Raw genomic sequence first — 27,569 nt, forward strand, 5'->3', positions numbered from 1 at the left:
GAACCAAGCAGAAGATCAGTTTAAAAAAGAATAAAATTTATTTCTTTACTCCGTAAATAGTACATTTTTGGATCTTGCTGTCATGGGCAGCTGCGGAGGCAGATGGTATCAGCATATTCAAAAAGGAATCAGACATATTCATTGACAACAGGTCCATAATGAATACTAAAAGGGTTAGTTTGGGACGTACCTTCTAACAACCCTAAGGCCAATTCTGGATGCCAGGGAAAACATGGGGGAAAATAGCCAGGCTTGTACATTCTCCCTAAATAACATTCCCTTCTCTTGTTGTCACTGTCAGAGAGAGTACCGAGCTAGATGATCTCATCCAGTAAGTAATTTCTTACATTCCACAGTTTTGCCTATTTTGCTATGACTTCCTATTTAGTTGATTTGCAAGAAAACAGGTCTCTTGGGGAGGCATCCCATGTAAGTCTGCCAGGCATGGTGGTCAACTGACAATTAGTAGCAGGAGCAACCAGCTCCCTACAGCAGTGATGCACTTTGGGTATGGAAAGGTTGTTTGGTTTTTTTTCCCTATCACTTATTAAAATATTAATGCCAATTCCTCTCTTTTACCTTGTGTGGGAAAGAAGGAGGAAGAGGAGGAAAATATAGGCAAATCCCAACACAGGCATTGCCACTAGTAATTTGTGCATACATATGGTCCACACAGTGGAATCCATAATGCAGCATTTGCCCTCTGTGGAAGGAGCACTAGGGTTCTTTAAGCCATAGTGATGAATGATGTGAAAGGAGATATGAAATTATAAGAAATGAAAGAAAAGTCCTCCCTGAGAAAGGAACTGCCTGCAGGCAATATGGTGAGAAAGAAGAGGAAACTGAAGACTCCTGCAGCTCATACTCCATGCCTAATCTAGGAAAGAAAAAGAGCAGTAGCACTAGCGTCACCAGCTCTACCTCCTCAGGGCCCGTTTCTGACAAAGAGTAGTTTTCAATGCTCTTTAGAAACCCTATCCTATGACACTCCGGAAACACACCCTGACCTAGCTTTTCAAAAGGCCTTAGGCTGAAGATCAGGACCAGACATTTCTGGTCTGGCCATGGTCAGCACACGAAGTCTTAGGTGCCCATGGAGCCTGGAAGTAAGGATAGCAATTTCCATATCTCCAGTTAGAGTGGCATGAAACAGAATTTCTAGAACTTTGGTTTTGGCATACAAACTGTATTTAGATCTTTTTTTTGCATATAAACCCCTCACTTTTAATTCATGCATGAATATTCAGATGTAATAAATATCCATTATTACCCTGTATCAAGAGCTCATTCCTTGCTAAGTAGCCTCTTTGAAAGCAGAAGCCATCTGATGTAACAATGATGCTTTCAGACTGCAGCACAGCAAGCTACCTTGTGACTGATAAATCTGAGAGCCATAGAGGTCACAGCTAATGCAGAATCTTTAGTAATTGCATTATGGTTTTTCCTTGCTTCAGCTGAAGGATCAAGAGAGGCACTATGAAAGAAAATTCAGTATCTTGGGCAATCGTCTGAAGAAATCACATTACTATACTAAATATTAAACTTTGGACTTCAGTATTAATTGGGGGCTTATACATTTGTTGTTTATGAACAAAGGGAAATAATTCCTTTTTTTTTTTCTTTATTTTTTCCCCTCTTTGGAGATAGCATCACAAGATGGCTACTTACATTATTTAGAGATCATATGTACAAAAAATGGCTATCCTGTGAAAGATTCCTCTTCAATGCCCCTAAATATTGTTATCTTAAGATCCTACATTTTTCTGCCACATTTCTCCTCCCCTCTCCCCCCCCATAGACACACTTAACCCCTACACCTGAAGAGAATGAACAGGAGACTTTGCCTGTCATGGACCTGGTATCTAAGACAAAATGGTTTCTTATAATGCACAGTACTTACATGACAACTCTGTACTGGAGAGTTCACCTTATATCCTAGTACTTATTTCTAGTCTTACACTACATTAAAATATTTCACCAGACACCAGCAGTTTTTCTCTGCACTAGGTCACACTCACCATGTCCTAATTCACTCTCAATTCTACTTATCATTTACTTTCTTGTGTATTAGAACAAGAAACCTTACCTGGTTTGCTGGTGTGGCGGGACTTTTGCACCCATTCTCTGTTTCAATTTCTGCACCAAGTTCTATGTTACCGTTGTTACTGGTAGAGCTTTCTTGTGGTTCACTGGTTTCATTCTGTTGACATGTAGTAGCAGGGTTCTTTGATTCTCTTCTATACGGCATTCCTTATCAATGTATAGATTATTATTCCATTCCTTCATTAACTCCAAGATATTGTCTCTGGACAACATGTGTTTCACCCTAGATGTAACAGTAAATTTTATTAAAGTTTGACTTCAACAAATCTAGGAACTATTATTAAAAATATAACACCAGAGTAATGGCCCTATTTGTTTTAAGCCATGCACTTTAATCCACAGTCAGATACAAACAGTGTTTTCCAAAAGCTGTTCATCCCTTTTGCAAGCACAACCCTGACAGCACTACTATTATTCTCCTTACTACAGCCAGAAGGGAAGGAAATTACCTTTTCCCCAGAACTCCTTCAACTATGGATCCCAAAAATTTGCAAAGGAACATTAGCCCTTTCTACTAAAGCAGCAACAAGAAAACCCAAAGTGTTAGAGGATGGCTCTGACATTTCCACTGCCCCTGCTTCTCCCTGTTTCTACATCCACTAGTATTTCTTTACGTTACTGAGCAGATGAAGGTGCCTAGACAACACTCCCATTTTACTTAGTCTTATCTGGAATGGGTAGTGCAATGATTTATGGGTCCAGAGGAACAATTTTTCTTAGACTGCTCAGGCTGCTGTCCTCTCAGCTCACACTGAATAATCTGATATAATTTTGGTCTGATTCCTTTGGCCATTCAGTAAAGATGGCAATCAACTGTCTGAAAGTTTGGCAAGAAAGGCAAGTGCATACTATATACAAAGTTTATACACAACTCTGAAAACTAGAGTTGTCCTGTTACTTATTTTTTAAGGGATAATATTTTGCATTAATATTACCATTTTTCTGATTCTCCTTAGAGCACTTCAGTAACAGCAGGGATTTTTTTCCCTAATATTAATTAATGATATATAGTTACTAAGTAGTTTATCTGCATTGTACAGACTGCTAAACTGCAACACAGAAAACATAAATATAATGGCTTTTTCTGAGGTGACACAGTGGATCCATCAGAGGAAAGAGGTCACAGATGAGACCTTTTTTTAGAGCTCTTTCCCCCATCTTATTAGACTAGCAATTCTTCCTTCAATCTCCTATTTCTTTTCTTTTACATGGGGACTGGTATTTAGAAAGTAGTTCCTTCGTTTGAAGTAGATAGCTATGTACACACATGTATCGAATGATCAAGGAATAAACATTCATATCCACTAGAAAGGTAAGTTTCAATTTTGCAAAACAACCTCATCTGTTGCAGATGCAGATTTACATCTGCAATTATGCAAGCTGTGGGCATAACTGATGACACACATTTTAACTACCTCTTTTGCATGAACAATTATGTAGTTAAATATGTAGCATGCAGTGAACTGCACCCACAAAAGCAGAGGCTGAGTTTAGGCCTTTTTAAAAGATTTAGGCCTTACAGAGTGCCAGATAATTGTATGCCACATAAAAGAGAAGAGGGAGTTTACTTCTTGACAGTTTTTAAGAAAATAGGACCATTTAAGTTAATTATCTGTGTTGGCTCATTTGAACACCTGTTGGGTTAATTCACTAGCACCTGGAGCCAACTGCGAGTAAAAGGAGTGGAGGTTTACTAATTGACAGACTATGTTGTTTCTGTTTCTTTTATTTCCATTTCAACTTTTTTTTCTGCTCAATTTTTAGGAAGCAAACTTTATCAGGATTCAAGACAAAAATGCAGAGATATCCAACTACTTATGGAAAATCCAATAAAGTATTTTCTCCATGAACACATCCAACATACAAAGTTTCAAGCCTGATGAGCACCTTTATTCTATTAACTTCAGTGGCACCTACACGGATTTAAAAACACCAAGAAGGACAGATCAAAGTGATCGTTTTCAAGAGCTGTTCAAAGCATTAGTCTGGAGTATTTTAGATTTAGATTTTAGGGAACAAAAATTCAGTTACAGTATTGGGGGAAAAAAGATATTCTAGGTAACACCAGTAAACTGAGGGCAGGAAATAGAATTGTTAAATTCTTGATTCATTATCAGACATTCAGAATCCAATAAGCATACCACTGGAACAATTAAAATATTGTAGAGGTAAACAGAAGAACCTTCAAATTAGGTATGATACACAGTAAATGGAAGAACAAGATGTCTGGTAATACTAAAACTTATTCTGATACCATGGGGAAAGTGGACAGAGCCAGAGAAAAGCCTTGATGCATACAGAAAGGTCTTAGAGTTTAAAACAAAACCAACATAACTATGGACAAGGTGCAACTGTCTTGCGTGATTTCTTGGTTTTTCTATACATAAGAAAGCTAGAGACAATGTTTTTTATTTAGTTCAAAGAAATCCTGAGTACGACCATCAGTTAAAAAGGAGATTGATCCACAGAAATGGAAAATATAAAGTAACTAAGATGGAATAAACTTAAAAAGACAGTGACAAACCAAAAAGTAATTACAGATAATATAAACAAAAGGGACCTTGTATATTAGAAAAATATCATGGAGTACAACTGCTGTTTATTTTATTGAGATATGACAGCAGAATGCATTATTTTGCTTGTAGCAAAAATGTTGAAGTGGTTTCAAGTTCCATATTTTGTGTAGCGTGAAGGTGTATGTGTATGAAATCCACTTGTGCAGTACATATTTTAGCCCTTGCCATTCTTGTTGAATGCCTGCCTTACAGAATCACAGAAAGTGATTCTCTCATAAGCCAGCCAATCCGGACGTCATCACTTCAGTCAAGAGAAGAAAAAGCAATGCCATGCTCTCACCCAGCACAACTTTTGCCTTAGGCAAGTTTACACTGTATATTGAGCCTGGGTCTCCTGCATCGTCAGCAAGTAGTCTGACCACTAGGCTGCCCCACAAAAAGCTGTATCTGTGCCAGTCACTAAAAGAAAGCTGTGATTTTTCCTACATTCTGTCAAGAAGCTCCTGAGTTGTGTCTGCGGGCAGAGGAATCGAAGCACTGAGTGCCATGGCAGTTTCTAAATCCTAATCTGTAAATTGGCTCTGAACTGCCCAAGGGAGGGAGGTCTAGGCACACAAAAAGATCCAACTCCAGATAGCTGCGAAAATTAACATGGGAAAGTGAGAGGCGGTGTTATTAATTTGCCACCAAAAGAAATAAGAAGTCTCACATGCTATACACAAAATTTTATATTTAGGGTCTTGCTTTTACTCTTCAGTCAAGCAGGCCCATGTGCCTTCAAATTTCACAGCATTAACACAGAATTCTAAACCAGAGTGCACCTTAGATGATCTCAAAAGCTCTCCTGAGAAAAATAAAAATCAGCCAAGAAGAGGAAAGAAGACAAAAAAAAACCCAACCTCACCACCTGAAGGGAAACAACACCTTCTGTTAAATTAGACTTAAGGAAATATCAAATTCTTCTAGTGGGAAGTGAAGAAAAGGAAGTAGAGTATTTCTATAGATAAAATGTATCACAATCCATACAACATATTAGGTAGAAAAAAAAAATTGAAGAGACCATATTTTAAAAGATCTAGCTTAAAGAAATTGGAAATTACAGTATCAAACGAAAATATGTGTATCCATAAAAACACTTATTGCAAAATAAGATTTACCCCATATTTCATTAATATTATACTCAGTATATAAGCAATATACTCCTGCAGATTATGCAGAAAAAACACGTAGTGGTAATACAATCTTTGTCTGCCTTAGAAACTTAAAAATATTCTGCTATTCTGTCATCTTTTATGCTCTGACTTTTTAGCAGCTGTAAAAAGTTAAATGTATCTGGAAGAGTTTTAACTGGTATAAAGATCAGAATAATCAAAACTAGTAACAGAATTACATTAATTAGTATTTCTAGTAAATAATTAATCATCACCCCTTTGCATAGCCCCCAGCCAAAACTACATATGGTCTCAAACTGACAACACATAAACCTCCAGAGGTATCCACTGACTTGAATTGATCTTGAGGTCATTTGTTTAGCTGTAAGTACATGGTAACTTTTAAATCAAAATTTTTTATTGTTAAAGTATTGCTCTGGAATACAAAATTGCTGCGCCTAAGTTTGAAATGCCAGTTTTAATCATACAGAATGACTTGTGACTTCATAAATTTTTGGTACAGATGGTAGGGATTTCCTGGTGGGAGACTGGTGCCAAATGCATTTACTTCCTATGCAGAAGCTCGTATGTCACATGGCACCAAGGGGTTAATTTTTTTACACGCAGAATTCTCTACATGATAATGCACTTCCATGTTCCCCATCTGGCTATTGTAAAATCACAAAGGCTGTGAAGGCACAAGCATGAAGTAGAAACTGATGTCCTGATTTTCAGTGGTACTGAGTATCTACAACTCCAACTGAGGTCCGATGGGAGCCACAGGTGCTCAGTAGTTCTGAAAACCAGGCCTTGTTAGGGCATCTTAATGAGCGTTTATTAAAGAATTCTGCATAGCATCACTTATCACTTTAAGACCCTGTTTCTTCTTTTTATACTCTTCTAAAAACCTAAGGTTTTTACTAGAAATGGAAAAGCATTTAACTACCACTTCAAACACTGCAATATGTAATACATATGAAAACCATAAGCAGCACCAGAGAATGCAAATAAGACAACTGGGGGCTTCAAATGAAACACGCAGATGGAAGGTAGAAGGTACAGAACAACAAAGGAGGCTCTCCTTCATGGTCTGCCTACTGAAGCTGGGGAAATTCTTTTCCACAAGAAAATTTTTATGAGAGTTTAACAATATTTGGACAAATCAGTGGAAAAAGGCCAACCAAGCTTTATTACCACCACTCTCGTTTGGTTCAGGAAACCCTGAGCAACAAGTGACTGAATGCTTTTTTCTGTTCTTATCCCCTAAGCCACTGATCATGATGCGAGAAAGACCTTTGACATTACCCAATATGACCATTCTGGTGTTCTTAGCTCCATATACAAAATAAATCATTTATGTCAATGAAACAAAAATGTTATTAAAAAAAATAAATTGGACATGCCAGTACTGAACAAAGATGGGATGTATTTCATAGTAAAAATGCTAAACATGTCCATCAATATTCAAGAAAACAGGCATATCAGTTGAAAATATTTTTCAAGAAACACAGCAGAACCACAAGAGGACACTGGGCACCACACATGCACAGTGATGAGCCCATGGAGCAAGTTCACCCAAGTACCACCTGCGAGCAGAGCAGCTGCACGCTGTGTTCACAGGCAGCTGATCCAAAGCATCTAATGCTGGAGCTACCGCTCACAGGCAGATGGCTGCCAGTCTCCCTTAGAACTGAAGAAACAGCAACACAAGCCTTGAAACACTACTAAAAGTCAGCTCATGCTAATGCAGAGATATTTAAGAGACCAAAATCCCTCTTTGCCATTCCACTGTAATAGAAAACACTGGCTGGTCACATACAGGAAAGGTTGAAGCATGAAGGCAAGATAGTTATCTGAACCTCATCCAGAAAGTTTTCCCTTAAGGAAGCAGCTTAAAATTGTTCTAGGCATAGATCAGCTGGAGGAACAAATGAATTCAGTTTATTTCCAGAGCTCATTTCTGATTGTATTTATTTCTGACCCAAAAACGTCTGCAGATGATGTCCATAATAGACTTCAGACCTGGCTCCCTGGCATGAGGGAATTCTGTCAGCAGCCTATGACGGCCATCTCTCAACATTTAGAAACATTCAAACTTGATGAAAAAAAAAAACTAAAAATATAGTTCTGCGTTGAAACTAATGCTTAAAGGTGAAAGCGCTGTGAAAGTGCAGACAAAAGACAACTAAGATGGGGTTGCATTTGTAGATATTTTATAGTTAATATAACCAGTCTGCTACCTACTTCTTAAATGAAGAAAAGCATTGCAAATTAAAATTTATTGTGCCTGAAATGTTGTATAGTATGGAGAGAAGGAATGGTTTACAATGAACTATAGGAAGGTCTTGTTACATGTAATTATGTTATCATATGGAATTTAGTCTCAAACTTGATGCATATACATGGTAAAAAGTCAGAAAATCACACGGATGGTAGCTTTCTATATCTTCAGTTTCATGAAGCAGGGACAGTATGGTACTTACGGTATGGAAGGGCAGAAGTGGATGAAAACTTGTCTCATTTTTCAGGCCCTGGCTGTTACACATTTGCTTGTGCCTACTCTCCCCCACACAAGAATGCACTGAAACTTTGGGAAAAAAAGTGCTTCTTGTTCAGCTCTGTTCAATTAGCAGGAAAGAAGATGTACGCTAGTCCAGAATGGTTCTTTTGCAGATGAAAGTGTGAGGCAAAACCAGTGGTCCATTTTGAATAGAGCGAGCTATTTGTCCTCCTACATACTGGAATATTTTTCAATGATTCACTGGCATTTGTCTTTCTACATGGCATTGAAGCCGGCTACAAAAGAAATTAGGGCTTGCTATCATCAGAGTTATCTTTAAGTAGCAGATATATTCCCTCTGCTTTAATTTCAACTACAGAATAGTGCAACCATTTCATCAGACAGGTGAAAGTTCAGTATTATAGTGGCATGTTCTGCAGCCCAGGCAGGAAGCTGGGAGCTCACAGGTTCCCTTTCCAGCACTACAATTCACTTGACTTCAGAATGGCCAGATTTCCCTGTAGCTCAATCTTCTGGTTTTAGATTTTAAAACATACTTTTATTATAGTAACAGGAATGTTGTGAGAATTAATTAAACTTGACCTGAGCCTATAGTTCCATATTATGTCAAAACATATGGGAAATCAAGCAAAGTTGGTTTGGGTAAGGAACACAGTGTAAAGCTTCTCCTAGTTAATGGGCTTATCAGAAGCCCGTGGGATACAAGCAAAATAAAATATATTAATGGATTTGGGAGAGTTGGATAAGGCCCCTACAAGTTTTCTGTTGCTTAGGTTGTGTTTTTTTAAGTTTCCACCCTACTGGGTTCCACTGAGGCAATACAGTATCTTTATGTACCAAGTAATAGGTAGAATACCAGGGGAAGACATGATACCTCCTCAAAACTCAGGGTTATCCACTTGTTATCAAATAATTCATTAGCTGTGGTTTGGTAAGCAGGATCAACTTTCAGAAGTTTCAACTGAGTGCTTTAATTCAGCAGAGAATATTTTACTCACAATGCTATGAAATTAGTTCATGATATCATTTATGTTATTTTTAACATAAATTTCCCTTTACAGAAAATGTATACTACTTTAAAAAAAAAAAAAAGAAAAAAAAAGATCAGAACTACTACATTTGTGGAAGCCATTGCAATACTGTCAGCATTTATTTTGTGAGTGCATTTTGTACTTACCAGCCTCACTAACTGTTTCACAGACTGGATTTTTAAAGCACATATTTCCCTTTTTTATTAGTTCAATAAGCTTTTTTTCTATGTTTGCTATAGGGGGTGTAAGAAAATTAGGCTCAGTAAACAGCTACCTACTATTTTTCACTGGTGAGGGAAAAACTATGTATTATGGGATCACTATGAAATAAAAAAATTTGCAGGACTGGGAAAGCTTCAGAAGAACTTTATAAAAGTGTCTCAGGTTCTGAAAAATGTGTCTCACATATTTAAAGGAAAAAGGCTATGAGGTTAAAAGGTGATTTAATCTTGGTCACTAGGTATCCACAGAAGGAAAAGATAATTGATATTTCATGGATTTTTAAAGTAGCTGCCAAAGGTTTAACAAGATACAACAACTGGAGTTAGAAGCTAGAAAAAATTAAACTGAAAATATTTTGCTCTTCTGTAACTCACTCATCTAAGGTCCCTTCCAACCTGTGATTCTGTGAAATCACTTCGCTAACTGACAGCTAACCCGTTGCCACCATGTGCAGTATTTCCATCACAGAAATTGTATTTACTGGGAACAGTTTATACTTACCCTGTTTTTTTATTTCTTGTCAAAGTAATATTTGCCATTAAAAAATTCAACAATTCTGTCCTAGAAACCACTACATTTCACTAATAATAGCTACCATAAATTCATGTCCTACTGTTTTTAGACTAGTGAGTTAAAACTCCACTGAGTTACTGGCAGCCACAAGAACTGAAACAAGACAAAACAGACCGCTCTCAATGTAGGCGTTTAAGTCCCAACCATCTGTCTTTCTAAAATACAAGTTTTGGGTCAAACACAGGTCATTGACTCAGTATAAGAATGACTAGATATGTTTTATTCTGTAGCCTTATTTTATATGAGAATTCAGTTTAGTCATACGTAGTGGTTGCTTGTGTCAAGTGTACTGCTGTTCAAAATGTGATAAACAGTTCAAAATTCTTACGATCTATGAAATATGTTCAATCCTCAAAGTTGCTATTCTTCATTGAATAACAGTAAATTAAAGCAAACATGATTTACAGAAAAAGAGAGGTGTATGATATCCTTTTACTGCTACAAAAGATGTGCTTTTCAGAACAGAAACATAAAGCAGAAAATACTATGACAAAACAAAACATAATTTTTAATTCCTAACTTTTTGTTCTGGTATCGAGCTGTATCTCCTTTAGCCACATAGTGGGAACGTTGCCTTGTTTGGCCTAATCTAAACTAAGGTATCAGTAGAAATAGCATAATAAGCAAGCAAAGATATTGGAAATGTCAGAATGATGTTAAGACCTACCATATGTGTACATATTAAGAGTACATAGCTTCATAAAAATATACCTTGGCTGCATTCTTGCCCTGTATCTACTTCTCGTTATTTTAAGTAAAACATTGAGTAAATGTAGTATCTGAATGTCTGTAAATTGAATTTACTCTTCCTGTATCATCAGCTTCCTTTATGGCTGTTATATTCTTAATGTTGTGGTAACAATAGGAAAAGGTAACAGATATGAAACTAGAACAAATGCATTCCTAAAAAAATTGTGCTGATATCAAACCCAGTGTTGAAACTTGCTTTGTATTTGGTTTTTGTGACTATTACTGTTTGCCAACAGAACTACCAGCCAGAAACATCAACTATTAATGTTTATTAGAGAATATACTTTGAAAGTAAATATTGACCTGTGTTCTGCTAATCATATAACAAATGAAAAACCATATCATGTGATCTGTGTTTTCAATCAAAACTAATAAAGACAGATTAAATTTCTAATAGATTTCACATCACTTTTCGTGCACAACTGACATGTAAAAATTATATAGCAAATACTTTCAAGAAATTAATACGCCTATTTGTGTCTATTTAAAACAAAAAAGAAGCTAACATCATCAAATAAATTATTTGCATCAAGTTATGTTTTTAGTTCTACTCCCAAAACACAGAAGTAGCTACTGAAAATGTAATTGTCATATCCTAGTGAAAGATGCCTGTCACTTTATATCAAAGTAAAATATTCTGGAGTTTCATTCACATGGCTTTAATTTTTAATTTTAAGGTAAAACATAAAATTAATATTTTAGTGCATTTTCACCCAAACTTTTAATCTCAAAATGTCTTTTAAAAAATGGCTGTTTTCTTTTATCCTCCAATTTTCCTTCCCAGTCTCCCTCAGGAACTCAATTTAAAGATCAGAAAATACTGTAAGGATTGGCTGACGACAATGTCCGTTATTCTGTTATGCACAGATAGGACTAAATTCTCTCCAGACTAAGGCAGTAACAGACAACAGATAACTTGATATCTTTAGCTGAAGTTCAGTAGATGAAACATATCATATGGAACCTTGAAAATCTGTGAAGAAATTTCCTGTGCCTTCAGAAAGGAGCAAAAAGCACCATATTTTCTTAATATGTTTCTTATTGCTGGAATGCAGGAAGTAATGTATGAGGCATCCTAGACTTCTTTAGTTGCACAAAAGCACTTTGAGCACTTTTGCAGGGGCCAGAGTCTCTAAGCATGCTTGGAAGAATGAGCAAGAAATCCAATAGCGTAGATCACACAGGGAAAAGAAGCCCCTGACCCTTTCATATTAGAGAGCAACATATGGGCCATGCTTTCAGAGTGTGACAGGCAGTAGGACTCTTGCTACTCTACTCTTTCAATGTACTGCCATACTTTTGTATTTTAATGGATTCTCTTTTTGTTGGTTACTATCGTGTATGCTTCTATTAGTATATGTTAAAACAGAAATGAAATGGAAAGTATAAAGTACACCTCAGTTTAAATTACATATAAAAATCCATCACGCTGGCATTGCCCCATTATGCAGAGGCAACCTTGTGCATTAACATTCATGAAAACAGAGTTCATGAGTCACCTCAGGGCTTACGCTCCCCATATAGGTAGAGACTGAGCCTGTCATGGCAATAATACCCTTGGTACCAAGATGGAGCATGCCATCTGCACTGCAGAAAGAGCTAGCAAATTACCAGGGAGGCATTAGCTGTAGCCTAGAAGGGTCAAAGTTGTGATGGCAGCAATAATGGCTCTAACAGTATCTTTAAGCCCATTAAAGGAGCACCAGGAGCACATGTTATTATTCAGGGTGGGAAGAAAAGTGATTTGCAAAAACAGAATTAAAATCATAAGATAAACTTACGGCTTTTTATTAGTTTCCAAATTAAGCAATGAAAAGGGGTGCGAATTGTATTCTATTAGCTCATACACAGTATTTTCATTCTTGTGTAGTCAATACAACAAGGGGTGAATTCATGTTACTTTGTTCTGACATGGTTGTGATTACAAAATGCTAATTTTAAAAAATATTTATATTGCTAATTAAGGAAGAAAGTCAGAAGTTCTAAGCTCCAGCTGCAATCAGAACAGTTCACTGCTCTGAATTTTACAAGTTCTAAGCTGTGAATTGTGCTGATTGCAGGCACTGCTCTGGATTCTTATTAGCCAGTCAAACCATCCAATTTCTACCATCTATTTTATAATATATTCTATTGTAATCTGTTGTGCAAATCCTACTACCATGATGCAAATATTAATATCGTGAAGTACAATAACAAAACTCATTCTCTATCAGCATAAAAAGTGCACAAGGATTTTAGAAATAAAAATAAAATTTTTTAAAAAGGCAATAAAGCTACAAACGTTTCATCATGCTGACCCAAGAAGAAAAGTAAACTAACTGTATAGAAAAGAAAATGAGCAACCAAAGTGGAAAAAAAGACTGAACAAAGAAAATCCAGAAAAGAGGAGGTTATGAAACTGTGTGCCTGTATCTGCATGCTCATGTACAAAGTTATAAAAGAACTCAGGTATATGCCACAAAAGTAAAACAATCACAGAACAGAAATAACAACAAATTAAACAGCAAGTGGTAGTGTTCTAAAACACTGGCATTAAATCATGATCTGGGGGCAACTGAGAGAAGAAAAACTGAAGGGGGGGGAACCCATGCAAATACATTATGAAAGAAAAAAGTCCCTGCATAAAATGTGATAATTTAGTTGCGTCATATGAATGGTTATGTACTTTGCTACAATTTTTTTTAAAATTACTACAGTACCTTTTCCTATTATTTAACTAGTATAGGCAGGATAAGATTTTTCAGAGAGAAATTATTTTGTGTCTAAGACGATTGTTATAAATTATGAAAGACTTCAATAAAAATATGCATATACTCTTACAAGTGTAAAATTCAATTTCTTCCTCTAATAACGGCAGACCAACAAACTTTCAAAGGACACAGCTAACCTGCACAGGGAGACCTGGCAGCCCTCGAACCTGTCAATTACAGAATTACCACAGGCAGAGGTGGAGAAGAAAAGCCCTTATCCTGATTGCACGGTTTGTGCAATCCATTTGAGGATTTGACCAATGATCAGTAAATCAATAACTTAGCTCTCATATATAGATCCAGCCAACACATGAAAAAGAGAGGCCTAAACTCTTAGTTTAGTTTTATGGTGTTTCACTGCAATTTTCTGTAACAGTCTATTATTCCAGGATTATAAAGTGCTTCACAAGTCAAATACTCAAATTTTAACTCTGAACTGTATCTTTCACTTTATTTTGCATAGAAATTCATGTTTACATACAAGCAATTATAAGAGTTCATTCTTTTGTGAAGGTTTATCACACAGGTTTATTTTTATTTCAGTGCAAAATTTTAAATACTTGTATTATAAATGGGTCTGTACATTTTATATTACTTTTACAAGCTACTTACAGCATGTACATAATGACACCTACGCTCCAAATGTCGCACTGTTGGCTGTAGTCATAGGCACCGATAACTTCGGGAGCTGCCAACCAAGCAGAAAAAATAGTATTAATAATACAAAAAAAAACTTTTAAATGCTTAAACACAAAGCATGAAGAATGTGCTGATGTGGTATAATTTATTCCCATATGTAAAGAGGAACCAACAGCAGATGTTTAAATCAATAATGTACAGACCTTAACAATTCATGCTGATGTGTCCTCACTTTTATCATTTAGCTGTTAAGGGGGTGGTGACATTTTGACATTAGCTGTATGATTTAACTTAGTATTCTTTTCCCCAACAATAAGTTATTAAAGCAGTCTTCATAACACACTGGCTTCAAGTACTGCAAGACATCATACAAACTTTTTCTCCCAGATAGAGTAGTGCATAAGAACACAGGGTTTCTGCAAAACATGAGAGCCTCTGTTTGCATGTATTAGCTTGAACACATTATATGATGAACAAAATCAGTGCCAAGATACGCTAAAGTAAAAATTTTCAAACCTTTTTGTTTATATCTTAGATTAAAAACCCCACAAATTATAATCTTATCATCTCTTCACTTATCATTTTACATTATTTCAGTCACATGTCAAAAAGATGCTCCTTTGGGGCCATCTTAGTCATATTTTATCTACTGTGTCATGGTTGTGAGTTCACAGCAAAATTTATGGTCTTCACTTCCAGAAACAATGGAGATTACATACTTAACCCCAGTAAAGAACAGAAGATTTAAAACCTTCACGCAATAGAAGAGGAGATTGACAGAGGCTATTTTTTTTGGTGTTGTCCCACCAAATCTAAAAGCTTGTTTAACTGCCATCCCAGTTCTTGATGTTTTAGGTAGGTACCAAGCTTCAGATATTTAATTATTATGTCAAGGAACTTAAAATGTTTAACTTAATGGTTTGATAATACTACAACTGGTAAAACAAGACTTTAAAGGAGATTCTTACCATTAATATTGCTAAACTGGCCAAAACCTACAGTATCATCTCATTTTCATTCAACTGTTTTGAGAATGTTTTAAACAGCAGTAATTCACGTTATCAACATCCTGGGGAAACTTACAAACTTACGTAAGTTTATATTCTTATATGCTTATCCTGCAGAAAATAAAATGACTGAATCAAGAAATTGCTATTCCTTTTATAATTTTTTTAAATTAATAAACCAGTCTGGTTTAATCATGAATTTCCACAAGTGTCACACACAAGAATGGAGTATACAAAAGATGGAAATAAGAAGAAAAGGGAAACATAAGCATTGCAGGGCAAAATCAGAAAGGAAAAATGAGGAGTAACTAACAAGGACGTAACTAAAAATTAAATCATCTATAAGTATAGGAGTAGTAGGAAGACAATGAATAAGGAGGCTGCTATTGTATTCAACCAAGAATGCAATTGATAGATGATGCTCAGAAGGCATACGTATTTAATGTCTTCTTACATCAATCTTAACCAAAATGTCAACTGCAAGCACTGGATAGCACAATCAATATCAATGACAGAGGGGCAATACCTCAGTTTTTTACAGAGAAGAAAAAGGTTAGCAAGTACTTAGGTTGGAAATTTTGAAATCAGCCATAACTGATAAAATTCATTCTAGAGTACTTTAAAAACTGACAAGACTTTTCAGAGCTATTAGTTGTTCAAGAACTATTAGTGGAAAGCAGGTAAAATATCTGAAAACTGAAAAAGGCAATCATGGCATCTATCCATAAGAGGGTGGAAAGGCTGGCATCAAAGAATTACAGATGCGTCCCATTAATTTTAATTCCCATGAAAATACTGGAAAGAATAAGCACCCATAAGAAACCAGAGAGGTAAGTAACAGCCATTATGCACCTGTCAGGAACAAATCTCCATGTAGCACAGGTTGACAGGCTTCGGGGTTAGAAGAACACTAAATATCACATATCTCTATTTTAGTAAGGCTTTTGCTACTGTTTCACGTAACTTTTTTCAAAATACTGTCTATATTAAAACAACACAGGAAAAATGCACACATGCTTATAAAAAACCCTTCTCAGAAAGTAGTTGTAACTTGTTCATTGTCAAAGTGGAAGGCTCCATCAAGGGATGTTTTGTAGGTGTCTGTCCTAGCCATGATACCACTATAACTGATGACCTGGATAATCCAAGGGAGAACATGCTTATTATATTTGACAACAACATCAAGCCAGGAATGACTAAGTATATTGAAAGACAAGCTCAGAATACAAACACAAGGAGAAGCTGGTCAGGCAGCAGCTCAAGGACTGTTGCGAACCACAAGCTAAATATGAGTTAACAGTTCCAGTGTTACCAAACAATGCCTCTGTAAGGCAGGATTAGTGTAAAACAGACACTCTGGTTCAAAACCTCATTGTGCACACCTGCCCTTCGGAGGAGGCCAAGACCAACACTCCTCCCCTTGTCTGGGTTAGAAGCCTATTTAAATAGGTCAGGTGAAAAACAGGCCAATGGCCTGATTCCCAGCACTTACCTCTTGTTCTTTTGTGTAGACTTCAGAGTCCTTAAATAAAATACAAAAAGACAGTCATCACCTGTGTTTTATACGCAAGCCTAAGGTCTGTAGTACACACAAAACGATCCTACCACTCAGCCTAGTACTGGTGAGGCTTCAACTAGATATTGCGCTCAATTTGTGATACTACGATTTTAACATAATATATACCAAATGGAGCACAGCAAGTCAATCACAAAGATCAGAAATGCAGGACAGGACTGAGAAAATTCATCCTGTTTAGTCTAACAAAAAAAAAGAAACCAGGAGAGAAGTGTGATATCAGATTGCTGAAAAAAAGGAAGGTGGAATATTCTTCTTCATATCCATGACAGGTAGGGAGAGAAATATTAGTCTGAAAATATGAAATGCAGTTCCACCCTTTTCTTTAGCCCCACGCATAGGCTTCTACCACCTCCCTTAGGTCAGCTTTGGCAATTATGTGGCTGAAGGTGAGTTAACGGAAAATTTATAATGAAAAAAGTTATTAGATCATGGCCTGTAGGTATGAGTTTAAGCTGATTGTCAAACTGAAGGTTCAGGGCACACAGGAGGAAAAATTTCTAGGAGGATAATGAAGCATCAGAATAGAGTGCCTGGGAAGATTATGGAGTCTCCATTACCAGAGGTCTTTAAGTACACTTTACACAAATATTCATCAGAATTGACTTAAGTATAGCTGCTTCTTTCTTTGGGCAGAGAAATAAATCGAATGACTCGAGGTCCCTTCCAGTGTTGAGACTCTATGATTCTGTCATGATTAGTAAATCAGAAAGTAATTTCATCCCATGCAACCCCCTCACTTGAAGAATTATTTAATACTAGTAGTATTGCATCAATCAAAATGTCAGAAGGACTAATTATCTTCCTCCAAAAAGGACTTTTTTTTTTTTTCTTCAGTCTGTTATAAGCAAGCTGTGAAATGCACTGCTGGTATATACCATGGAGGAAAAAAACTTCATAGAAATAAAAATGAATGCTATATTGGATAATGAAGTGAAGTAATTTATAGCATGCAGTACAAATCAGAAAGGGGTACAAATCTTTATATTATGGAATGCAAAGCATTCATTGCCTAAATAGGCAAAATAATTTAAAAAACCACACTGAACTACCTGCTTTCATAGTTTTTTGTCAACTTCCATTTCAACATCAAATAATCATCAGTTTCATACAGTGGGATAGACACATTGTTTGGGTGGAAGTTTTCAAGAAAAACCTGGCTTATAATTTTATCCTATTGTTTAGCTGGAGATTCCTAAAAGTTTATGCACCACATCAGAAATTACAAGTTAGGTTTACATAACCAGAGGGACATACTGTGATTCAGGTAGCACTGTTGGCTTCAAAAACACCCAGCAACAGAGAAAAAGCTGACCTTGTAACAACAGAATATGTACTTGCACTGAACTTAACCTAGCCATAAGGTAGGCTGAGGCAGTTTGAAGGCAATGTCATGTAGAATGGAAATGCAAAGTGAGTGTTGTCTGCATGGAGGGCATGATAAAGCTCATGGGAAAATAAGAATAAATTAGGTCTGCATACCATCTAAGATATTGTAATGAGCACCTGATGGTCTAGGGGAGCAGAGAGTAAAAAACCAGCAGAAAAGAAGTGCCTGACAATGAATAGTACCAGCATCACCAAGGAATATCATCAGACAAGAACCTGGACTCCTCCACAGCAACATCTAATATCTGATCAAAATTTTCTCTGTTACCTTCCTTTGTTGCAGTAGAGAGTTCATTTCATGCAGCCTGTAGGTATTATAAAGCTACGCCCTGCATAACACAACACGTCACTGCTTGCACCCTGAAGAGGTACAATCAGCTGGAACAGCTGTTTGTCTTCACTGTAGGGTCCTTCTTGCTTCTCTCCTCCTTTAGGAATTGGATAGTGAGTGAAGTGAGAGCATCCCCTCAATCAGCTGACCCAAGCGGTGATTACCAGCAGTCCACAGCTGGTGTGCAACGGTTGTACTTCCTTGAGTAGTTGAGAAGTATGGAGTTCTTCTGTCTCTCTTATGCAGAAGGAAGTTTGAAAAGAATTAGTTACCTTTCATTAAAACCAGCTCTTTGAATCTCTGATTACCTCTGGCCACTAATTTCACATTTCCCAAAACCACATGCACTTGATTTCAGATTCTTTGGTCAGTAATGTTTCCTGTCAACTTTGTCTAGGCTTTAAGTATCCATGAACCATACAAGGCGGGCTTAAAGGATGGCACAACCTTAAATACTATTCCAGTTCTTAACTAATGAAGAATTTCAGAGAGTTTTGAACTTAGAATCATAGAATCATTAAGGTTGGAAAAGACCTCTAGGATCATCAAGTCCAACCATCAACCCAACACTACCATGCTTCCTAAACCGTACCCTGAAGTACCACATCTACACATCTTTTAAATACCTCCAGGGATGGTGACTCCACCAGCCATCTGGGCAACCTGTTCCAATGCCTGACCATTCTTTCAGTGAAGAAATTTTTCCTAATATCCAGTCTAAACCTCCCCTGATGAAGCTTGGAGACGTTGCTTCTCGTTCTATCGCTAGTAACTTGGGAGAAGAGACCAACACCCACCTCACTACAACCTCCTTTTAAGTAGTTGTAGAGAGAAATAAAGTCTCCCCTCAGCCTCCTTTCCTCCAGGCTAAACAGCCCCAGTTCCATCAACCTCTCCTCATAAGACTTGCTCTCCAGACCCGTCACCACTGTTGTTGCCCTTCTCTGGACACGCTCCAGCAACTCAATGTCCTTCTTGTACTGAGGGGCCCAAAACTGAACACAATATTCAAGGTGCGGCCTCACCAGTGCCGAGTACAGGGGCATGATCAATGCCCTGCTCCTGCTGGCCACACTATTCCTGATGTAAGCCACGATGCTGTTGGCCTTCTTGGCCACCTGGGCACCACTTGTGGCTCATGTTCAGCTGCCTATCAACCAGCACCACAAGGTCCTCCTTTGCCGCACAGCTTTCCAGCCACTCTTCCCCAAGCCTGTAGCCTTGCATGGGTATTTTGTGACCAAAGTGGAGGACCCAACACTTGGCCTTGTTAAGCCTTATACAATTGGCCTCGGCCCATCAATCCAGCCTGTCCAGGTCCCTCTGTAGAGCCTTCCTACCCTCAAGAAGATCAACATTCCCACCCAACGTGGTGTCATCTGCAAACTTACTGAGAGTGCCCTCGATCCCCTCATCCAGATCATTGATAAAGGTATTAAACAAGACTGGCCCCAACACTGAGCCCTGGGGAACCCCACTCATGACTAGCCGCCAACTGGTTTTAACTCCATTGACCACAACTCTCTGGGCTCAACCATCCAGCTAGTTTTTTACCCAGCAAAGAGTGTACCTGTCCAAGCCATGAGCCGCCAGCTTCTCTAGGAGGATGCTGTGGGAGAGAGACAGTAAAGGCTTTACTAAAGTCCAGGTAGACAACATCCATAGCCTTTCTCTCATCCACAAGGTGGGTCACCCTGTCATAGAAGGAAATCAGGTCAGCCAGGCAGGACCTGCCTTTCATGAAGCCATGCTGACTGAGGCTGATCCCCTGGTTGTCCTGCACTTGCCCGGTGAGCTCACTCAAGATGAACTGCTCCATAACCTTCCCTGCTACCAAGGTCAGGCTGACAGGCCTGTAGTTCCCTGGATCTCCCTTCTGGCCCTTTTTGTAGATGGACATCACATCGGCAAGCCTCCAGTCATCTGGGACCTTCAGACAACTTCCAGAATAGCAAGAGAAAGAAGGAACATGTGTAGGCAAACATACCCCAGAGCTGATTTAAAATAAATCATTGCTTGTTTTCTTCAGAGCCCCATTTATCTCCACTCCAGTTTGCTGAACCAGCAGAGACAGACAATAAAGCCCATGACTACTAAAGGATACCTTACCAAAAAAGCAATACTCATCACCTGTCCCTGAAAAGGGGATGTAAAGAATGTTTGCAGCTGTTCTGCTTACCTACCAGAAATACATGCCTCAAAAGACCTATGAAGGCTGACCAAGTAACAGCATAATGAAATACAATTATTTCCAAGAGATTAAGCCATTCCTAACGTTGTTTAGTAGAGGTAGTATCCAAATTAAAATGGTGATTCCATACATTTTCAAAAAAAGCTACATATAGCTGAAGGGATTACATTTTTCTGTAGGACAAAATCTGAACTTGCAAGGCATGTACCTTAGCTTCCTTCCTTAAAGAACTCAAAAAAGGAAAAAATAAATCATAATTAAAATTCAGAATACACAAACTTGAAATGAAACCTGCATATTGCTCTGTCTGTAGCCAACAGTGAAAGATGACTCTGCCAAATGAGCCCAGTCCCATTTCAAGAAGCTGGGGGAAGGGGAAAAACTATGCAGGTGTTGGGTCAAGAATGGTTCTATCATTACCTTCAGAAAAAACTTAGAAGCTCAGAACACATGCACTTCTTGGCTGGAAGATACAAGGCTTCTGTGGAACCTGGCTACCAGCAGCAGAGAAAGAGTTGAGAGGGCTGACCTTTGCATATCTCACAGCCAGTCTACATATTTTTAAAAATAAGTGTTGACATCTCAGATTAATAAAGACAATAAGGGGTCACTCCTACTACACACCAAAAGGAAAAAGGCCAAAAGCCAAAAGAAACTGAAAGGCATGTAGAATGGACTGCATATGGACAAGCCACATGAATTCACTATTTTTTCATATATATATAACGAGTAATAAGCACGTTTAAAACACGAGCAAGTATCAGGATTTTGCCAGCTGTCTTCCCTGATACCTTTTGATACCTATTTGCAACCTGTCCCCTCCAGATCCTTAGGAGAAGGCCTGACCTCTGACAGACCACAGACAGAGACAGTGTGAGCAGTCTGCCAAGGATCCAACAGTTGCACCATACTTCAAGCAAACACAGAGTTAATCTATGGAATTCGCTGCTACGAAGAAGCCATAACTTAGCAAACTGGACACATCAGAAACAGATATTACAAACATTCATTTTTATGTAATGCAAATTGCATATGAAGTGTAAACTCTTATAATGATGGACAATTTATTCCACAGCAGCTGCATAAGATCTGATGAGCCCCACTAAAAGGTTGTTATCAGTTATAGCTCCACCTTTCTCTGAAGCTGATGCTGTGGGTCTCAGAGATAACTGTATGAGATAAGAAATATAGGCAGTTTAAGCTAGTACTACAATTTCTGACAGAAAATAAAAGAAAAAGATGGGGCTTAGAATTCATATGACTCTGTGATCTAGGAGGAATCTAGCAAGTTGTAGCTTTTTCAAAGAGCAAAGTGCTGAACTTACCCATATATAGGAGTCCCACGGATAGACTGAAACATGCTGTCAGTACCACCAGTCTGTTGTACAGCTAAACCTAAGTCAGCTGCCTAGCAGAAAAAAATACAGTATTAGAGCTAGCAATAAAGATGGACTTTTTTAGTGCTTTTGTTGAGTGAAGAATTTACTTTTGTAGTCAAAATGCTGAAGTCAGATAAAAAAACATTAAAAATGAGACTTTTATATAATGATCTTCCGTCTCTTCCTCCTCTATTCTTCCATGAAGATAAGCAAGTTTGTGCCAAACACCACTAACATTTGTCTTGTAATTACTTTGCTGAGCAATTTGTTCCACTAAGTGGTTTGGTTTTTTTTTTTTAATGTAACAGTTTTTTCCTTGACATTCAAGCTCAAACTAAATTAAGTATCCTCCAAGGACACAGGCCAAATCCCTGCTGACCACTTTACCTTCTCTGTGAATAAAGCAGGTTGGAAAGCCCAACTACAGCAGACTGATGGTAGGGACACCTCATTGCTGTGGCCATGGAGGGACAGAGGCCTAAGTTAGAAGGTCAAGATGAAAAGAAGTTGCTCATAAATCAGAGTGCTGCTTGTTAAGAACCTAAATGAAAACCTAAACTGTCACATGAAGATGGACAACTCCTCAACTGATGGCTACAGTGTGCTTTTGGTGGGTCTCTTCCTTCTCACAGCTGTCGGGACATGTAGCAAGCAGCAGGAAAGCAAATGGCTGGAAATGTGCCTCCATCAACTCCACCAAAAAGAGATGATCCTTGGCATGGCTCCAAACCCAGCTAAGCAGCAGACCGTTTTTCCTCTGCCTTCAAGTGCAGTGGTTCAGGGCCAACCACTCAGTGGGTCAGCAGCTTTGGCCCACTGAAATTTGCATTTCATATTGCACAAATGCATTTGTGCTTGTCCATTAGGCTGACATGGATTCCACTGTCTCTCAAGCTGGTCTTTAAGAAAAACAGGTTGCAAAATGAAAATTCCACTTCCTGGAGGCAGTTTTCTATTTGTTGTTCTGCAGGCCTGAACCAGACGTCAGAGTACACCACCAGCTCTGACATTGAACCAAAAGGTGATGGCTAGAAAATCATAACTAAAACCAGAGTGTATTACTTTTGATTTCATTTAAGTTAAACCAAATTAATTTTATTCTATATGGAAGTAGAGTGAGCAAATTAAGGAAGAGGGATAATAAACCCACATTTAGAGACTTCTAGCTTGTCCAGTTATAATCCTGGAATTCACTGAAACAGACATTTGTGTGTCTACCCTTTCCCAACCTTCAAAAAAAATTCTTTACAGTGGGCAAAGTTTTAACTACAAAGCTATGTTGTGGTTTAGGTAGGGTTGGGTTGGGGTTTTTTGGGTTGGGGTTGTGTTTAAAAAAAAACAAAACAAAAAAAAAAAAAACACAAAAAATACACTGTAGCTGCTCCTTCTCATTTTGCTGGTGTCTATAAGCGAAAACTACTACCCCAAGTTTATGTTAGTTAACACATCATAAAGGAACAATATTATTGCATTCTTCCTTCTCACCGCTTTAAGCACCATGTATTTGAGATATTAGTGAAATAAAAGTGAAATGAAATGGGGTCAAATTATGATTGCCTCTAAAAGTTACCTGTAAGGAGACAAAGCTAAGTTTGTGCCTTTCAAATAATTGTCATGCCATAAGCAGCACAATATCAAAGCCCTAGAAGTAAGAAAAGTTGACTTAAAATAGTAGTGTCATCACTATGATGAAGTGAGTGAGGTTTGGGTCACAAATTTACTATTTTGGGATTCCAGAATATTACAATTCAGCCTCTGTACCTTTTTTGGTAATGGTGGGAAGGGGGGGTGGGGTGGAGGGTAGCAGCTCCTATTCTCTAGTACTAGTATTCTCTGCACTAGTATTCTCTAGCGCAGGCATTCTAGGTGTCCTAGAATAGGCTGTCATTACCTGAACTCACCACCTCCTTCCTTTTCTTTTCCCATGTGACAAAACCATGAAGAGCTCTGATATTCAAAAGCAGGGGGGAAAGCCCCACAACATCTTCCGTACAGGTATAATACTCCACATACCCACAAACAGCAAACTGGGAACCTGATTGTTTCCTTTCAGAGAGTCACCTTCCCTTATAAAAAATTTCTTAAGCTCTGTCTTTTTTGCTGCAAGAACTGGAAGCAGTTAGTACCCATCCCTTGGGCTTTGACTTCATCCCTCATGTGAGAAAGCATTTCAAAGGGTGCAAAGAAATGCTCATTTGTTTTTTTTTTTTTAAATAGATGGGGTTTTATCTTGATAGAAAAACCTTATTCAGGTGTAATATTTATGTGAAGAAGCCAATTTCTTCATATATTTTTACAGCTGTGAGACAATACATATATCTGAAGCTGTCAGTATCTCTGAGTTTAGGAAGGAATGTCCTGATACCTACAGGTGGCTTGAAACTGAAGGTTTATCTACACTTATGAACAAAATTTCATCTAAGCCCCATGCCAGTATGCACTTGTGCTATGCACTAGTGTATCATATGGAAGAATCTATGTTCTTTCACCAGGAGAAATCTGTGCCTGGATTTCTCCCATAATTCTCCCTGCATGTCCTGCCCAAACCATAAAGTTATAAAGATTCAGGAAGGCCATTTCTCACAGCCAAAACCAGGAGGACGTGAACCTTAGACTCTTGTTTAACATCAGCTGCCTCAAGTCTGAAAACTCTGAAACAGATAAATGTTGTTCGTTTATTTCATGCTTTGCGATGGACCTCCCCTTTCCTGTAGCTGCTTTTATTGCTACTAGCCATACCAGCTTTGGAGTTTGCTTCCTTGTTTTCTGCTTCTTCCAATAACATTATTCAGGAGTTATTCTCTAAAATCCGGAGAACAAGGAAAATGGGGAAAGATCTGTTCTCATTCACAGGACGGAGGCCAGGAAAGATGCTTGCGCCTTGAAGAAGAGATGATAAAGTGTGAAAGTTGCTGTTCCAAATGGGTGTATAAAGCAAGGCCATGAAACAGGAATAACTGGCCATGATGGTTTCCACTGATGGAAGTGGTGAACTGACTACAAGGATGGAAAGCCAGTTGACAAACTCGAAGATTTATATCAATGTCTTGCCTACATCTGGCATTTGCAGAAAGAAAGGTACAAACTGCCCCAAACTGAAGGATATAGGGAAATCCAAAATTATGCTTCTTAAAATGAGTATAATATTATATAAAAATATATAAGCTCTAAGAAACATAGCAGTGTTCTGCACCCTGGATTTCTCCCATCATGAAATACCAAGTTGTCCACGCTCTTCAGTATCTGAAATGCTTTTCAACACAGACTTTTCTACCCAAGATAGTACACATTCAGGATCCAATAATTTGGTTCTACAAGGTTATTTTAGAAGATGTGTACATTTTCACAGTAACTACTACTAAACCAGCAAATCAGCAATGGATAATTAGCATATGATTTATTAAGCATCAAAGACTATTTTTTTCAATATGAAGCAGATGAAAGTATGTGGCACATTTTGTTTAGGTAGTAAATTTTTATTAATACCAAAAGAATCCTATATTTGTATTTCAATCAAGGGCACAGTTTAAATGGGCTTTTTTTCTAAATTACTAACAGATTTACATTAAATTGACAATATTCTTAATTTTATAAATAATTACATCTCACAGCACTTGCTGGCTTCCTGTAACTAATGGCTTGGGACTATGCTAACGTAGGTCTTGATGAACAAGGAGTGTTTAAGGAATTTTTTTTTTAATTGACCTAGAAATGTACTTATTTAAAAAAAAAAAAAAGGCAATCCTTTTTCAGCAGTGGCACTTAGCTTCCAAAATGATTTTTTTCCCCCTAATAACACCATTTAGTAGCTCATTTCAAAAGCTGCTAATAGGTATCAAAGTCAGGTCTCCCAGTAATACCTAGGTATCAAAACCAGTTCTTGAAGACAACTGCTACAGTTGTCATCTTACCTTTCTGTTTAATTTCATTTGCTTCATCGATTTCACTGCTTTTAACTAAAATGTTTCCCAGTTTTAGATCTCTGTGAACAATATCTGCCAAGAGAGAGTAAGAAATAAAATCTTATCAATTGCAGTGAAGATATTCTGGCAGAAATGTTTTAAACTCTTTTGACTGAGTAATTTCTTTGAGCAATTCCAGTGCATTTTACTCTGAACTACTAGAAGCCTAACACAAAAGCATCTTTCCTATTTCATGCGGGGAATCATATAAGTATTCAAATTTTCAAATCTCATTCCTCCCCACAATCCTGTAATAAAGGATAAAGTTCATATCGGTTCAGTCTTCAATATCAGTCTATCACCTGACATCATCTAACAAAAAAGTAAGGTTTATATTGTATAATTATCAAATTTGCACATATTCTCATACCTGCAGTTCATTTTCATATCCAAAACCAGTAGATATTTTTGCCCTTCCAATGAGTACACAGAAGAAACAAGGCACCATTCAATAACCCCGTATGGAAAACAAGATAAATGAAAGAGTCCCAGAAGTAGTATGCTGTAACAGAGAGATTAATAAGTTCCGTGTAAGAAAAAACCTCCAGGATTATTCACAGTCCTACACAAGCTATCCAGCTAAAATTTTAGAATTGGTAGATAAACTCTGTCTTGGACTGTGTAGAATTCTCTGTAATGCTTCTGTGTAGTGGATGAAAATGATGGTGTTTACTGAACTCTAAATGCAACACATACTATTAAGAAGTATCAGAAACAATCCACTTCTGCCTTTTACCTCGTGTAATAGACTATACACTTAACCAAACTAAGTTAATGTTATAATGCAAAGCAGTTGCAAGTTAGGAAATAATAATATGTGTTATTATCCATAGGTGGTACAGAACGAGAAATAACAGAAAAATGGTAGCAGTTATTTAATCTGTAAGAAAAAAAAGTTCTAAAAAAGCATTCATGTAGTATTGTCCTGGTTTTGGCTGGGGTAAAATTAATTTTCTTCATAGTAGCTAGTATGGGGTTGTGTTTTGGATTTGTGCTGGAAACTGGTGATAATGTGGAGATGTTTTAGTTGTTGCTAAGTAGTGGTCACGCTAGTCAAGGACTTTTTCAGCTCCCCATGCTCTGCTGGGTGCACAAGGAGCTGGGAGGGGGACACAGCCAGGACAGCTGACCCCAACTGGCCAAAGGGGTATTCCATACCATATGGTGTCATGCTCAGCATATAAAGCTGGGGGAAGAAGAAGGGAGGGGGGGATGTTCAGAGTGATGGTGTTTGTCTTCCCAAGTAACCGTTACGTGTGATGGAGCCCTGGTTTCCTGGAGATGGCTGATCACCTGCCTGCCCATGGGAAGTAGTGAATGAATTCCTTGGTTTGCTTTGTTTGTGTGCATGGCTTTTGCTTTACCTATTAAACTGTCTTTATCTCAACCCATGAGTTTTCTCACTTTTACTCTTCCAATTCTCTCCCTATCCCACCAGGGGGGAGTGAGCAAAAGGCTGCGTGGTGCTTGGTTGCTGA

General features: G+C 37.8%; 1 protein-coding gene across 1 annotated transcript in view; it reads right to left on the reverse strand.

Annotated features, from left to right (window-relative positions):
- Window positions 1-14,225: 14,225 nt before the first annotated feature.
- The window catches only part of STK33 (serine/threonine kinase 33), a 49,179-nt gene continuing 35,835 nt past the window's right edge, over window positions 14,226-27,569 (reverse strand). The window contains 6 exon segments of the mRNA XM_064453269.1: window positions 14,226-14,305; window positions 18,702-18,796; window positions 20,130-20,168; window positions 22,076-22,158; window positions 22,517-22,607; window positions 26,488-26,593. Coding sequence (XP_064309339.1) covers window positions 14,226-14,305; window positions 18,702-18,796; window positions 20,130-20,168; window positions 22,076-22,158; window positions 22,517-22,607; window positions 26,488-26,593 — 494 coding nt within the window.

Source organism: Phalacrocorax carbo, chromosome 5 (genome assembly GCF_963921805.1).
Source record: "Phalacrocorax carbo chromosome 5, bPhaCar2.1, whole genome shotgun sequence".
Classification (NCBI taxonomy): domain Eukaryota; kingdom Metazoa; phylum Chordata; class Aves; order Suliformes; family Phalacrocoracidae; genus Phalacrocorax; species Phalacrocorax carbo.